The 16948-nt window shown below is 41.3% G+C and overlaps 2 protein-coding genes across 2 annotated transcripts; one reads left to right on the forward strand and one right to left on the reverse strand.

Annotated features, from left to right (window-relative positions):
• The first annotated feature begins 24 nt into the window (after window positions 1–24).
• Window positions 25–4833, forward strand: LOC148337350 (phenazine biosynthesis-like domain-containing protein 1). Its single transcript, XM_088296827.1, has 10 exons — window positions 25–486; window positions 726–825; window positions 1066–1164; window positions 1401–1510; window positions 1735–1764; window positions 1845–1933; window positions 2129–2220; window positions 2637–2720; window positions 2847–2909; window positions 3030–4833. The coding sequence occupies exons 1-10, from the start codon at window positions 403–405 to the stop codon at window positions 3140–3142; spliced, it is 864 nt and encodes a 287-aa protein (XP_088152953.1). The 5' UTR covers window positions 25–402; the 3' UTR covers window positions 3143–4833.
• Window positions 3213–15788, reverse strand: dna2 (DNA replication helicase/nuclease 2). The gene is made up of 25 exons (XM_088296826.1): window positions 15523–15788; window positions 15260–15313; window positions 14164–14836; window positions 13963–14071; window positions 13276–13425; window positions 12991–13174; window positions 12404–12552; window positions 12173–12295; window positions 11855–12074; window positions 11330–11444; window positions 10610–10766; window positions 10354–10533; window positions 9701–9937; window positions 9477–9590; window positions 9295–9404; window positions 8096–8205; window positions 7889–8017; window positions 7698–7790; window positions 7401–7594; window positions 7096–7185; window positions 6458–6662; window positions 6248–6337; window positions 5319–5504; window positions 5111–5260; window positions 3213–3953 (listed from the first exon to the last, which is right to left on the reverse strand). Exons 1-25 carry the CDS (start codon window positions 15550–15552, stop codon window positions 3903–3905), a joined length of 3903 nt encoding a protein of 1300 aa, XP_088152952.1. The 5' UTR covers window positions 15553–15788; the 3' UTR covers window positions 3213–3902.
• Between the last annotated feature and the right edge of the window lie 1160 nt (window positions 15789–16948).

Here is a 16948-nt window from a genome sequence, read left to right on the forward strand (position 1 = left end):
CTCGCGTTATTTCGGGATGACCATGCGTGTGCCACTAAATACTGGCCTCGAATTAAGAGTATTGTATTTTTGCCATTTTTATTAGATTTTGTGAAAACTCAGTACCTGTACATATTTAACAGCCGTCTGACATTGAACAATTAAAAAACTCCGTCATAATACACTTTATTTATTTATTATGATTAACACAAGATCAACAACTAGGGCACGACTTGTTAGCACGTCCGCCTCACGGTACAGAAAATTCTTAAATAGCTAAACCCTGACTAGTGAGAACAAACAGCCTGGGCCAAAGTCCAAAAATGACAAGAAAGGGCAAGCGCATTAATGCAAAGGCAGGTGCCTCATGACAGACGGCCCTGACGGGGAGAAACTCGGTTGGATCGGTTTTGCACATTCAAAATGGACATTCCTATTTTCATAGTCGATGCCTTTACCAAATTACCATTCAAGGGCAACCCAGCAGCTGTTTGTCTTTTAAATCATGTGAGTAAGTTATTTGCAGTAAATTATTTTCACATTGGATGACAAGAAACGTATACAGTAGCTACACTTATTCAAAGGTTACTTCACTTTGATTTTATAAAAAAACAAAACAAAAAAAAAAACAAAAGTGAGTCTTATTTGTAGAATATTGTACTCAAGCAAATTGCCATTGATTACATGTATGATTAATTTTGGTTTGGTGCCACAATTGTGGTATTTTTGCACTTTGTCTCTGTCAGGAGCTGCGTGATGAATTGTATCAGAAGATAGCAGCGGAAATGAACTTATCAGAAACTGCCTTCATCACCACAATCAAGCCTTCTGATGATTTCACCAAGGGTCAGATGAAAAAAAATGTTTTATTGCATTCTAAAAACAGAACAATAATGAATGACTCTGCAGGTTAACATTTAACAGCAAAAGAATTCAAACATAACATGTAAATTGTGCATTTCTGCATTATGATTTATGCAGTTAGTATAAAAACATTTTGTAAATTGCGCGTGAAATGCCCACAAAGCTCTGACAAATTTAATTTATTCTATAACATTTGTAATGATTTGATTTCTTTTTGGACAGGGTCGAGGTTCCGTCTCCGTTGGTTCACACCGACCACGGAGGTCAATCTGTGCGGTCACGCCACTCTGGGCTCTGCTGCCGTGCTCTACAAACACAAGCGTAAGATACTTTTTTTGTAAATACATTGACAACTTGAGCTCCATATTCCTTCACATCCAGCACACGCCATTAGTGTCACCCTAAAACAATGCGCTGCTTTTTACCAGCCGCATTAACAACACACATCTGAATTATTTAATAAGAGCCGGTCTTTGGTGGTCATAAAAATCATCCAACAACACCAATATTACATTCTTTTAGAATTGATGTGATGTTGTTGTTTTTGGACCTTTCAGAAAATTTGAATTCTGCCGTGGTGTTTGAGACAAGGAGTGGAGATCTATCTGTTATACAACAGGGAGAAGATTTGGTGATGGATTTTCCTCTCAACCCACCCACCAAGCAGGTACACTATTAGAAAAGATAACTGTAATTTCATTGGTTGGATGGAATTTTAATGTAATTAACATGAAATAAAAAAAAATGTAGCAGTGGTTGTCTAACAACCACTATAAAAGATGACAGGAAATATAGCAGGAATTCATTTATCACAATGTAAGCACACTATTTTTCATATACAACGAAAAGATGAAATGCTAATCCAAACACTACTGTTTTTCCTCCCTCTAGGATCCTAATCATTTTCGAGACCTTATCAAGGTAAAACAATCACTGCTCACAGTGCAGTTTTTTTTTTGTTTTTTTTTCCCCTCCGTATGTTCATTTGATGTGTCCTGCAGGCCTCAGTCGGAGACAACCCAGTCCAGGATGTTTATCTGAGCTCCAACACTAAGAAATTACTGCTCCGACTGGCAGACACCTGTGACAGGTCCAGATTGACACATACACATGAAAACAGTCGCTGCAATATGCCAAATTGAATTTGGAGTCAATGTTAAAGATCATATAAATCAGATGAGTTTCTTAACAAAGAGGCCATATCTTCTTATTACTGAAGTAGCAATGTTTATATGGTGAGGGGCTTATGAAAGTCCCACCAACCAAGTACAGGATGCACTTTCAGGTCAGTGCTCATCAGTCTTAAAGTCAACCCTGAAGTCCTACTAGGGAGTGACAAAAGCAGACGAGTCGAAGGCATCATTGTCACCATGAAAGGTATTTTTACATTCCTGAACTTCTGATATTGGCACAATTGTCTTAATTCTAAATTCTGGTAATCACTTAGATCAGGTGTGGGCAAACTACGGCCCGCGGGCCACATGCGGCCCGTTAAATGTTTTAATCCGGCCCGCCAAACTTGGGGAAAAAAATTAAATAAATAAACCTTGTGGTTTTATTTTCTAAATACTGTGGTGTGTCAACGACATTTATATTGTTGTAATGCTTTTGTTCACTTTCATTTCAAAATTAAAAGTATTTTTTTTCTCCGATGAGGCGCGGTGACCAAAACACTCCATTCATCTGCTCCTGGTCCGGCCGATTCTGTCAAATTTTAGAACCCATTGTTGCCCGCCAATCGAAAAGTTTGCCCACCCCTGCTCTAATGTAATTGCATCTATGCTTGATTGAAGGATCTCCAGATTGCCAGCCAGGATACGACTTCTGTTCCAGATATTTTGCCCCTTGGAAAGGAATTCCAGAGGATCCCGTCACCGGTTAGGATTCTTAATACCACAATCGAATTTGCAGTTGTTATGACAGCAATGATGTCCCAATCTATCCAAATAATGGCTTTTTACGTTCCGTGTTCTATAAAATAACACCTACTTTTGAACTTGCAGGTTCTGCACACACCGTCCTGGCTAGCTACTGGTCAAAAGAACTAGGAAAGAAGAAAATGCTTGGTCATTCATTTAATTGACATATTCAATCATCAACTCTCACTTGTTTGGCAAAGTCACAATCACTTCACCGTGTTGACGACATTTATTTTGCCATCCTGATGTGTGTGTGTGTGTGTGTAGCGTTCCAATGTTCCAAGCGAGGTGGCGAGCTGCAGCTGGAGGTGAGAGAAGGCGGAAGACTCAACATAGCAGGGAAGAGCGTCACCGTGCTACAGGGAACAATCACATTGTAGACACCAGCAGGGAAGAGCGTCTCCGACTAGCCACGTTTGTTCACAACATCACAGATTCCGAGAGGGCATATAGTCATCACAAATTTTATTATTCAAACAGGCTACACAAAAAGGGAAATCAGCGCACATAAAAACATAGACAATTCAATTATACAAAAATAATTATACAAAAAACGTTAAAAAAGGGTAAAAATTACAAGTTGAATAAATGCAATCGCTTGTCAGTCAATTTAGTTTATCATCACATTAGTTTGACCGCAAGCTTTATTGCCCTTCCTCTATTTAGGATCTACAGAAGTCTTCTGAAATATCTAATCTCAACATTTCTGCGACTCAAAGATTAAATTTGATCACAATAGGAGTCTGTCCATTTGTACCATTTTAAATGATTCTTAAATGAAATCATACAATCCAACACAACAAGTTGGACATTTTCACAGGCTTACAAATGAGTGTCTCACTCAAATATATTCAATTATATGGAATTATGTAAGGTTAACAGAGATAATTTATGCAACACATCGTAGTTAAAGATAAAAAAAATTCCTTAAATTGCTCAGTTAAATTATTTGACTAAAAACTCACAATGATTCCACATTTTGAGCACAAATATACTGTCAGTATATTTTCGAAAGCAGTGTTTGATCACGTGAACAAATAATTATATATTTCAATGAGAATGTGAGGTGCTGAAAAGACATCCGGGTTGCTGCACTGCAACCGACGAGGTGGCGTTCAAGCGCTGTTCACGTCAATGCGATCAGAGGAGCATCATGGGTAAGGCTTTGTGTGCCGACGGAGGGAGCTGGATTATGTGAGGAGAGTTAAGGACAGCCAGAAGAGTGGACACCTTTTAAAGTACAACAGTTGGATGTGCATCAAAAAGGTTAGAGAAGGTCAAATAAATGTGTATGGACCTTGTGGGGCTTCTTAATGATAATGGATTATTAGAAGAATTCACTATTGGGCATTCTCGAGCAGGCGTGGGCAAACTACGGCCCGGGGGCCACGTGCGGCCCGTTAAACGTTTTAATCCGGCCCGTCAAATTTGGAAATAATTAAATGAATAAAGCTTGTTAACGTTTTATTTTCTTAATACTCTGGTGTGTCAAACACAGATATTTTGTTGTAATGCTTTTGTTCATTTTCATTTAAAATGAAATGTATTTTTTTTCTTCTCCGATGAGGTGAGGTGACCAAAACACTCCATCCATCTGCTCCTGGTCCGGCCCCTCACAAATTTTAGAACCCGTTGTGGCCCACCAATCAAAAAGTATGCCCAGCCCTGTCGTAGACCATTTTAACATTTTCAAGTCCCACGGGATTTTGTCAATTATTACGAAAAATGTACCAAATGAAATAATAAATTGAAAACAAAATTGCCTTTTTAAAAAAAAATTATTATTTTTTTTTTATAAATATAATCAGCAATTGAAAAAAAGTATGGTGCACAACACGCAGCCGTTTCTGCTTCTGATCTCGTATCTAAAATGGAGCATCAATGTCATCTAATGGTGGTTGCGCATCAGTTAAATTGTTTCCAACTTTGAAAATTTATTAGACGCTCCTCTCAACCCTGTTGAAAAAAAGAAATCCCAATTGCCAAGTATGCTTGTCAATGGCAGTGATAATCAACAATGAATTCACGACTACGAGAGATTACAGTAATAATAAAAGTCTGGTGTTTCTTATTGGTATTGTTTATGCTCATATAAAATGTAATATTTACGCGGAATAAATGTTCATGCTTTTGGGGCGGCAGTCGCTATCCATAAGGACTTAGGTCATATATTGTTGTGGGCCGATGATGAGATCCTCACTACTTTTACAAACACCATTTTCTGAACTGCTCCATAATAAAACCATGACACGTGTTCTGCTCATAAGCGCACACGTCAACTCTGGCACGCGGGGCAAACAACCAACTAAAAAGCAAACAAGACATTCTCAGAGAGAGACGACAAAGGATATCATATTCTCCTGCTCCAGATGACCGAGTAGTTTCTCCACGGGGGCGTATCGTCTGAGCGTGGACGCGGAACCTACCATGAGCAGTTTGTGTTTAGCCCTGGTGATGGCAACATTCATGCGGCGCCAGTCCTTCAGTAGCTCTCCTAGCTGAAAAGCAAGAAACAGGTCAGCTCCGTCCACGAGGGGCGTAACAATGAAAACGTGCCTTTTCTTCTTCTGTTGTACTCCTGACGAAAGAGAGCACAATGACACTCTTGTCCCGTCCTTGGTATTTGTCCACCGTGTTCACCTCCACGCCGCTAAACGCTGGCGACTGCAGCAGAGCTGAGACACATTTCAGTTGTTGCCTGTACGGGGCGATGACGCCGACGTCGCTGGACTTACACCCGGCCTAAGAGATGGAAATGTAAACCAGGTTTGGGAGAGAAAAGCATAGTGACAGACCGATATGTTTTTTTTTTCTTCCAGGGCCGATACTGATTATGGAGGCCGATAACCAATATTTGAAGCCGATATTCATTTGCTGAAAGAAAAAAAAAGGGGTAAAATTGTGTCAAAATTTTGAAAAATAAAAACTCACACAATTACAAAATATTAAAGCGTTTTTAGATTAGAAAATAACTAAGTTTTAAAAGTCTAAGAGAAAGTGCATGGAGCTCCCAAGCTCAGCTGCATGTCTTATAGTTCAATGAAAACAAACATCTCCTTAAAGTTTACTACGGCAAAAGTTTTTTTTTTTTTTTTTTATTAGTTGAGAGTTATAGTAGACTAACATTTATTAATTATGCTCACAGGACCTCCCATGGTGCGTGTGACTTGAGGTGAAAAAGCAAAGAGGCATCTTACTGCTGATTGGCTTCCACAAGGAACCAATTAGACAGTGCAGTGGGCGGGACAATCTGCTTCTGCAGGCAGGGCCACAAGCACACCAGAGTGAGAGAGTGAAGTGTGCTGCAGCGAGCCAAAATAAACCAGCGTTTGATTTATTGGCCGTGAAAGAAAAAAAAAAAAAGGCAGATGCCGATAATTGTCAAAATGCCAAATATCGGCCCTGATAATCAGCCGGGCCAATAATCGGTCTATCACTAGAAAAGCATTCATAGAGCCTTAGTGTCAGGTGACCTGCAGGCATACCTTTATCAACAGGGACAGAAGGAGGTGGATGACGGCCGCCTCGGTGCGATTGCTTATACCTCCTTGTACCACCGACTCCAAAGCCGGCACCTTCAAGAAGAAAGGCCATCTTTGAAGGCACTTGTTTACATGGTAGTTTCTGCTCCGTGCAATATGTACGGGCACATTGGGTGACATTTCAACTGGATGCGAGGTGTATTTCCGACATACCACTGAGCAATCCAGGAAGCAAACCGGTTTGCTCGGTAACAACACAGCCCTTATCCACGCTAGATCCTCCACGTCAGGAAGCAAACTGAGCTCCGACTGGAGAGACGTCAGCGAGGGCAGAGAGAGGAGTGCCGATGCTGTCCTCTCTGAGCCGCACTCTAAGCGGCCGTCGTACATCAGACAGTTGCTCAGGGACATGATCTGCCTGGAAGGAGAAACACAGTCGGTCGGACTAGTAGTTTGAAGAAGAATATGAATCTTTGGTCGTTGTCATTGTTATTAAATTAAATTAAATTTTCTGTGAAGACAACAAATCTAAGTGACGCTGACTTTTCTGCCGACGTCAGACGACACGAATGTAGCCTTATTTTGGGCCGACAGACGTGTTGCAGACATACGTAACCGATTTTGAGTTGTCTTAACACATCGCAGCCCGTGGAGTGTGGCATACTCAACGATTGGTCGTTTGGCGTCTGGGACGCTTCACAAGTCTGGTTCGTCAGAAATTTTGCCTCGCCACATAGTGCGAAATGTCCTAACTCATCTTTCGCTTGGTTCTTCGGGATTGACCAATAGGGAAACGATGCCCTCCTACTTATGACGAGGGACCGGATGTGCAGGCAAGAGGTAAGGTGTACCTGTTCATGCGGTACTGGACGTTGAGGTGGACCACAGCCTCACTATGGCACTCGAGTCGTTTGAATAGACTCTCATCCATCCCGAGTGATCTGTTGAAAAACGAAAATATATTAAAAACTGAAAAAGTTGCCCATTGGATACTAAAAGTATTCATTTCTATATGTTATTTTGAGTCACTTCACTTTATGAATTGAACTACTGATATTTAATAAATTAACTTTCCACTATTCTAGTTCATCAAGAATAAATTCTGAGAGTTGTAAGACATGCGCAGTAAAGTTGGTGGTTGTTCTCCAAAGCGTACCTCGCTTCCGGATGATGCACGATTGGCGGCAGCTGTTGGTGATCGCCAACCAGGACAAACCTGTTGGCGTAGAACAGCGGGCCCAGGCAGATGGGCTGGCTGATCTGCGACGCTTCATCCACGATGCAGAAGTCGAAGTGCCTTCTTGTGAAAATGGGATGCTTGGTACCCATGCAAGTTGTTCCCACGACCAACTGAAAGGGAAAAAGGACACATCAAAATGACATCTTAAAGAGTTTAAAACAGGGCGTCAGTAAAGCTCACCAATACTGTTTCGAGTAAATCAAAGAATTTCACCTCTTTGTTATAAAGCTGTCCCAGTTCTGCCAGTGTGTGAACTCCTTTCTTCCTGACGCTTTCCTCCGTGTATGGAAGGATGCCTGGATGGACCTGTGGAGAGGAAAAATTTAGAAAAATATTTTTTTTTGGGCTAATATTTTGCTCAATAAATGTGACTTTGTGTACAATACAACGACAGCATGGAAGACCTTCTGCCCTTGGCCAAGACGCAGGAATCCAACTTTGAAGCGTTTCAGCTTCAAAAGGATGTTGTCGACGGCAGAGTGCGTGTAGCTGCTCAGCAAGACGCTGAAGCCACACGCGTGTAAGATGCGAACCTGTAAAGAAGAGAAGTAACGAGATTGTGACACCGGTGAGGTATTGTTCATTATTCTTAAGTGGGTCCAGAAGGATACCAAGGCGCAGATGGTGGTGGTTTTGCCTGTGCCGGGCATGCCAACAATCAGTGTGTAGTCTTTCGACAACAACACCTTCTTCATGGCCTGCTTCTGCGGCTTGTTGAGACCTGCAAATACAGGCGTGCTTAAATCATTTACAGTGCACTTAGTGTTATATTAGTTATTACAACATTATACACAAGAAATGTAATGGAATGTTAAAAAAAATAACGACCTGCTTACATGTCATTTAAGGATATTTTTCTTTTTGGTGGTGGGTTAAAAAAAAAAAAAAAAAAACTCACACAAATCTGTACTGAGACTTGCAATGAACATTTTGATTCTTCAGCTACCTATTTGGGGTTTGGTCACGTCGTGCAACTGGGAAACATGTTGCTTCAACAGTTAAATGTAATATTCATTGCGCATTATGTTAGAAAGTTACATTCACAAAATCTTGAAATTCATAAAATTAGGGAACACTACTTTTTCTTTTCAGTTGCTACACTTGGAAGAGTACCACAGTGCATCAAACGCGATGTCTTCAATAGGCTCTAAAATCGGAAATTAGGCCCAATCGCATGATTTTTACGAAAAGGATCAGATTTCTTAATTGTCTTAATTTCCAACGTCAAGAATAAAATATTTGAGTTCTTTACTTGATTATAAACCACTGCTGATTTCCAGTTATATACAAAGGTATTATCTTGGGACAACCTTTATTTTAAAAAATAAATAAATACATAAACACCACTGACCAATGTTTAATAAGTACTAAATAATAAATGATAAAAGCCGCACCAGGGTATCAGCTGCAGTTTCCTATGTTGAAAAAAATTAGTATGCTGCATGTACAGAACGATTTTGTACTGTGAATGCACATAAAGGTACATAAACAGATTGTTAAAACAGTGCCTTTCAACACGACAACAACTTTGCTAATTAAAACTGAACAGACCCAAGGGGGAAAAAAAAGAAAAAAAATGGAGATTTATTTAGCATATTTTCTGAACTATAGAGCGCCTTTACTGGTGGAAGAAAAAGCCACAGAAAAGCCGCACCGTTGTATTAGCCGCATGGTTCAAAATCTAGGAAAAAAAGTTGCGGCTTATCGTCCGGAAAATACGGTACTAAAACATCAGCAATAAAACATTAAGTCTGCAACATTATAAAAAAAAAAAAAAAGGAGTCCAGCTACGGAGAGGAAAAAAAAAAACCTCTGAGGATGTTTGCCACCGTGACTTTGGCCTCTCTGGGTAGAACATCACTGAGATTGGAAATAAACTCCGGCGAACGATGATCCACAACCAACTCTCTCAGGCGTTTACTGCACAAATTGAACAACGTGACGGATTTTCAGAAGGACGGAATGGATAAACGGCAAAATAGGAACATCTACCTGTCTTGACTGCTTTCCATTAGCCTGGAGAGATTGGTGAGGTGAGTGCTGAGGCCCATCACTCCTTCGTCTACATCCAATCGAAACACCTCCTCACTGAGCTTCGACACATCCCTGCGAAAAACAATCGACTGATATTTGCCTGGAGACCGTGCGGCGACATGTACTGAAAGATAAAGACAGGTACAGTAGGTCTGTCGATAGAGTGACAGATTCGACCTCACCTGTCCAAGGTGCAGCTGATGGATGTCCTGCTTACATCACAGAGGTAACCTGTTGCCAGGGCGATGAATCGACCTCCCTGGTCGCTAAGGACAACGCGATCCCCGCTGGCCAGGCCGCAACCGCTTGAATCGTGCGTCTCGTTGGGCCGCTGGAAACGATGAAGGAAAACGCCCTCTGGCTGGATGCTCGCAGAGCCAATCAGCTGCAGGTTCCCGACGCAACTTCCTTTCTTCTCGCTACGGGAAAGTTAAGAGTATTATGCTACGTTCAGGCCAAATGTGAAATATTTTTGTCCCAGCTGGTAAGGGAAGCTGGCTGCAAAGTCGCGTGTGGAAGGGGCGAAGGAGCAACATTTCTGCTTCAAACATGCTGCTGGTCACAACCGTGTGAACTGCATTGACTAAACAAGGAAACACGCCGCAGGTCTGATCGTGACAAAAGTTGAATCAAAACGCCAGACCATCCAGCAGATGGTGTAGTATTTCTTTCTTTGCAGCAACTTTTTTCGACAATGATTGGATTTTGAAATGACTATTGCTGATAATGTGCAAAGAAATGTCAATAATGCATTAATTCATTAACCCATCCATCCGACTACAAACCTCAGGGACACCTGTTGGAAAGTGGACTTGAATGACTGGAACCTTTTTACCTTTCCTCGGGCGTCTGGAGCCACACACGTTTTCGACCATTCCTGGCCTCCATGCTGGAGGCCTCGAGACTGCAGAGCAGCAGCCAGTGGGCAAAATAGTCCAAGTGCGCGGCGGTCAGGTGGCCCGTCTCCTGCTGCACAAAGTCGTTATTGATATCTGTGGATGCGTCTCCCAATACCCTGGTGAACAGACAAAGGATGATAATGAGCGCGACAAAGATATTAGTTTAGAGTTTGCAAGTACGTACAGGTGTACCTTTCATACAGAGCACAGTTTGTCCGTTGAGGGCAATATTGGCAGGTCTTTTTGTCCGTCACCATATCAGGAAGTCTGGCCAGTCGACTTCCCTCCAGGAACCTCTGCACGGAGTTGTGGATGTAATGAACCATGGTGTTCCTCAGCTTCAGCAATTCTAGAAAAGAAATAAAACATTTAAAGAATGGTTCAAATAATACTGGGTTTCCAAACATTTTGGAACTTTAAAGCATTCGTCCCATTCGGGCAGCCATGGCTTAAGACTATGAAAAGCATACCTCGAATTGCTCCCCAAACAATAAATGATTTCCAGTCACTCACAACTCAAGAGCGTCCCAATAAGTAGATCAACATCTTAACGACGTGTGTCCAAATTAGTCATCTATTTTTTAATAACAAAAAAATTATGATTTTGGATTATTCTGCGACACTGCTAACGACAAACATGACAATAAAAATGATTGTGAAAGGAATAGCTCTCTGACAGTGTCCATCAAAACTGGCCATTCTTACGTACTAATTTTATTTGGGGTACCTAATGAAATGTCCAGTTAAGAAGAACACTGTATGGGTCAACAACAATAATAATAAATTCCTTTGGGGTCTTCATCAGAATCACACCTAGCAGACTCCTGAAACGGAGGTCTTATTAGAAGTCGTTCCTCCTCTGGCGATATTGACTTGTATGCAACATTGGCCGCTAGGGGGCGTGTCGCGTACCTCTGCGGTCCATGTGGCTGGCCACAATAGGATGCAGGTTTCCCGTTTTCAGGTAAAGCAGGAAACCGGCTGCGGGGTTGTATCTCTCCAACGTCATCAGAGTGTACAGAATCACCTTGACACAGACAAGACTCAACATGATGTTTTTGAAACCGCGATTGGATGAAACGCCCGATATAATCATGTCCACAATATCGGTGCAGAAGTAATGTCACACCTGCTCTTTACACCACAGGAAATAAAAATAGAAGGAAATGTTTTGTTTGTCTTCTTTGAGAGCTTCCTCTCCTGGCGCGAGTATATTTGTGGGGATTATTATTATTATTTTTTTACTTTTAATGCACAAGGTCATCACGACTTGTGTTGCAGTTGCAGGAAGACAGGACTCCGTTTGGCATCAGTCTCCTTGAATCCATAATATTGGTTACGCTTCCTCTTCATTAGCGACTGAGCCCCTACACGGACAATGACCAGATACACATAGACCCGCAACTACCGCAGCACATTTCAATAGCAGCGACCAACCTGACTGCGATGTTCTATCGAGTTGGATTCCCTTCCAGTTTTCAGCTCCAAGGGGATGGTCATCATTTCAGAGGTTTTGTGGCTGACATTTCGAGTCCTTTGGATTCGAACCCGTGCCGTCAAATCGATCTTCCCTTTGAGGCCGAATCGCGGCGACCACACGTTCTCCTCGATGTCGGCCAGCTCTGCGATCGTAGCGCAGGCCGACTCCTGCTTATTGCTTGGGACAAACCAAAAAAAAAAAAAAAAAAAAGACAAATTCAAAATAAATGTGCACTGAGAGAAAATGTTGATATATGTGCAGTGTTGCATGGTCACATTTTGAAGCTGATGGCTTTTGATGTTGGCGAGCTGAGATATTCCTTTGCCCAGTGCTCCAATGAGGGCAGATAATCATGCAGCTCCTGCTTCATCTCATCCTGAGTTACACCCAAACTGTACCTACACAGCAAAAAACAAAAAAAACACATACATCAGAGTGAGACTTTTCCTTTCATCTCATTTCAAACTTCTGCTAGCTGAAAAAAAAACAAAAAAAAAAAACCTTACATGTCCCCAAGATGCTGAGGACTGTGCAGAGCCTCCTCAGCCATGTTGGACAAAGTGCCCAAAGAGAAATCTTTAGCTGTGGCTGCTCTCTGGAACACTTCGTGAATGATGGTGCCGTTCAGCATCTGCTTGGAGCCACCGTCAAAACTCTACAGCACCCAATAAAATGGAAAAAAAAAAAAAAAACAACAAAAGCTTGAAAAAATAATTATTCCTGTCTTCATCATTTGCGATTTGGTCATGATGCAAGTGACCCAACCATCAAGGCCTTTTTTTTTTTTCTCCCTTAGAATTTATGTGCCACATAAATTATGCCACCACAGTAAGTTTTGCTTTGCAATATTCACATTATCATCATCATCAAATGTATCTACAGAGTAATACACGCCGATTAAAAAATGAAATAGTGTTGGACAACAACAAAAAAAAAAAAAAAACAACTGAAGAAAAACTTTATTTGTTAGCATATCATTTTGACTATTATTACTGCCATTATACTATACTATTATTATTAGGACTACTTCTACATTATTTAGATCATATTTATTTAAAAACACATTTTGCTTCCAAAGTGAAATAACAAAGACCTTAAACATTTCCCCGAGCACTGCGCGCCTCATACAGCGGATGGAGCTGGAGATGCTGGTGCCAGAAACAAGAGAGTCGGGGAGCAAAACCAATAGGCCTTGTTCTTGGTCCACCATCCACGATCCAGCCTCAGCGCGGCCCTCCAGGTGGACAACATCGCCACGACCGACAGGTGTCATCTCCCTGAGGAAAAAAAAATAGGGATGGTGGAATAATCATCATCATGTTGGAGATATAAAGGAGACGTGGAAGTTCATGTGCGAGCATGGCAGAGGACGCCCTACCATCCGTCTTTCAGCAGACAGGTCTCGGTGGGTTGAAGAGATCTGAAGTGTGTGATGGTCAGGACTTTTTGATTAGGCCTCACCTCCACATTTAAAACCCAGTAGCGGTTGTTTGGACCTCCACAGAGGATCACATGATCTGGTAACTTACTGCAGGGGGGGAAAAAAATGGTCAACTATTGTATGGCGACGCATTATGTTTGACCCAAACAGGAATTTGGAAACCTCTGCAACTTGCCTCTCTCCCACCACATCATGCACAGACACTCTTTTTTTTTTTTTTAATTGTGGGGGATTTTTTAAATTTTTTTTAATTATTTATTTTAAATTAGGCTAGGGTAAGTTACTCAGTTAGGATTCCCAGGTAGGGTTTTAAAAAAAGAGTTAGGGTTCCCCGCTAGGGTTTTAAAACAAAGTAAGTGTTCCCAGGTAGGGTTGTTAAAAAGCACTAATGGTTCCCATTTAGGGTTTTAAAGCACGCTGACACGTGAGGAAACCTTGTTCTGTGATTAAGTTTGCATCTAATTGTTACACTAAGTTGAGCAAACTTGCATGACGAGATATGTCAAAAACTAGGCGATGACAGTACCGTGATAAAATGTAAATAAATAAATAAACGGTCCGAAATTCCATTTCACATTTCAGGTGAGCATGGCTATCCGGAACATGGCGTAAACATAGCATTACCAGGGTTTCTCCATGGGGACGAGAAATTCACTTGGCTCCATCTTCTCTGTGAACCAGCTCTCTTCCAGATCCTCTTCGATGGGAAAGGTTGACGTGGTCCCAGTTTCACCTTATTTAGCAGAAAATTAAGAGTATCTTAAGACATGTAAAACTTGACCAACAACAACAGTTTGTATTAATAACAATTATTTAAGGGTGCACCTCCTGCTGGCTTCTCATTGGACGATTTGAGTTTGTGCTCAACCACATCTGAAGATTCCAAGGCTGTTTGGGGATCTTTTTCCACCGAGGCGACCTCGCCATCCTCGTCTTGTGCCTTTGCTGCAAGTGTGTCAGCTTGCCCGTCAGGTGTGTGCACACAGACCACCGCGCTTTTGCTTTCTGTCGTCTTCTGCTCAATTATGGCTGTAAATACAGTCTCATCCTCATGTATGTGTTCTTTCTCGGGGTTGTTGTCCAATGTGGAAGCAGTTCTTGGCCTCTTTGCTTCATGGAGCTCTTCAGAAGGACTGAAGAGCCTTTTGAACGAGCCACAGGCGCCCCTTTCACTGTCTGACATCACACTCAGACTTTTGACGCGAGGACTTTGACGGGCACGGGACAGGTGGACAGGTTTCCTCACCGTAGGCGTTTCTCTCCTGGGCTCTGGGGTCAGCTCCTTGAGGCCTCGAGTGGACGAAAGTAACATCTGGGTACTTGGGGTCTCGGGAACTGTGAGGAAGTCAGGAGAGGAGGGAAGAAAGTTCTCGATATCCAAGAGGACGCTCCTCTTTAAGGGAGAGTACGCTTCAGTTGGGAGGACACCTCCATTTTGGACCTGCAGGTCCGTTTTGATGATCACTGAGCTTTTTCCTGGTGACTTAGGGGGTAACGTCTGAAAGCAGAATTGATTTTATTTTTGTTAAAAGGCACAAACCAATAAAGATCACTGCACAAATATGGAGAAGGAAATGAACAATTCTAAATCCAAAGCACATTACACAGCACCATAATGGAGGCAGTGTTACTCGATTTACTGGGCTACTGGTGTTAATCAAAGATGGGACTTCGGTAACAACATGAAGCCACAGGACTCACATACAGCCAAATATAAACAGATATCCGGCTTATTATGCATGTCAACGGAAAGTAAATGAATGGATGGATGGATAAAAGCTTTCAATCATTTAATTTCTGCCATCTCAGTGAAAGAGTCATTCAGGTGAAAACAACAACATTAAACTGTGATATTAAACGCAAAGCAATAACAATAAGCATTAATTCGTCTTGATATTTCGGTAAAAGCAGCCATACGCACCTTGTTTCCAGGGGTAAAGAAAGTAGAGATATCTCTCTGTCTTCCTGGTGTCACCTGACAATCATAAAAAAAACAATAAACGACACGCTGTTTCAGGATGGACAAAGGTACATGTTTGTTTTCCATGACTTGGCAGGTTGAAGCCCAACACGCATAAGACTGAACTGGGGTAGTTGCACCCGTCGCATTTCTTTACAAAACCCTAATATAACAAGACGATTATAAGTGTGAAATCGATAATGACATCAGCAACGTCAACCCACCTTGGGAATCTTCACTTTGCTTCTATTCATGTTGGCCAAAGTAATCAAATGCGGACTAGCATCCAGTGTGTTCGCAATAAAGCAAAAGCGGCTATGGCAATGCTAAGTTAGCTAACATCGCTAAAGTTTGCTAGCTCCAGTTGGCGCTGATTAACGTTGTACTTTTACCAACGACACAATTCAACTAAACTAAATCTAATCGGCGGGGCTGCGGTTGTATTATCCATGTTTGTTTGTTTAGCAGTTTGCTTTGGCGCGCCACATATTACAAGTTACGCGCAACGGAAATTACGTCACATACACTTCCGGAAACAAATATGTAAAAGAAAAAAGATTAAAAAGAAATGAATTGGATACGTAAATAATGAATGAACATAATACTATACATAATAAATAATGACAAATATGTCATATTGAATATTTTTTTGCTTTTAAATGTTACGGTGTGACTGCCGAAGACAATTCACACTCATGTTATTCTGAACTCAAAGACTTTATCCTCCCCTATCGTTGCTGTTGCAGATTATGCAGTTTCAAAATAATATTTACAAATCAACTCCGTCTTCGACATCTCAATTCAAATGATTGCACTTTCTAAAAAGCCACAAAATTCTGGTCAGCCAGGGAATTTTCCACAGTCCCAGAATTCCAAGTCCACATTCTCTAAAAACACAATTAAAGTGTATTATTAATTTAATTAAAAAAAAAAGTTCCTCATCTTCCAAATTCAAACCAGTTTCATTCAGTACATCGAGGAATATTTTTGCCATAATCCAGTAATTACAACATTCCCCCAAATCAAAACACCCAAAATTCAGAGCTATTTTTACATATTTTCAGAGAAATTGCACACTGGTTTATTTCTGGTGTTCCTTTTCATTTAATGAGAAAATTAACACACTATACAATTACTATACGAAAACAAGTTTGACACCTCTGCTCCAGCTGCTCCTGATGCTTCATCACCACAATGAGCCATTTAATAAGCATTAACCTTTAATGCCACGAATGAGGAGCGAAGGTTCTGAGATTGAGGGTGGACAAGTTCTTTGAGGTAGGAGGGGGTGTTGCCATAGATACATTGGTAGGTGAGCAGGGAAATCTTGTATTCAGTCTGTAAGTGATGGGAAGCCAGTAGAGATATCTGAGGATCGGTGTGATCTGTGATGTGTTCTCATCAGGGTTCTCTAACGCTCATCAAGACAATGGGAGCGCTGCCCTGGATGTATTGGAGTTTTTTGAAGCTCTTGCCAGGAATCCCAATGAGAAGAGCTTTGCAGCAGTCCAGTTGACTGTCTGAAATTATCACAGAGGTCCGGCACAAAGTCAGATAATAAATGTGAACAACAGAGACAAATACAAGAGCAAAAGAGAAAGGAGAGAGAGATAATTGGATTGGACCTGACAAATTACGTCAATTAATTTG

This window comes from Idiotropiscis lumnitzeri, chromosome 5 (assembly GCF_059441095.1).
Source record: "Idiotropiscis lumnitzeri isolate Australia: NSW breed Sydney's pygmy pipehorse chromosome 5, RoL_Ilum_1.0, whole genome shotgun sequence".
Lineage (NCBI taxonomy): Eukaryota > Metazoa > Chordata > Actinopteri > Syngnathiformes > Syngnathidae > Idiotropiscis > Idiotropiscis lumnitzeri.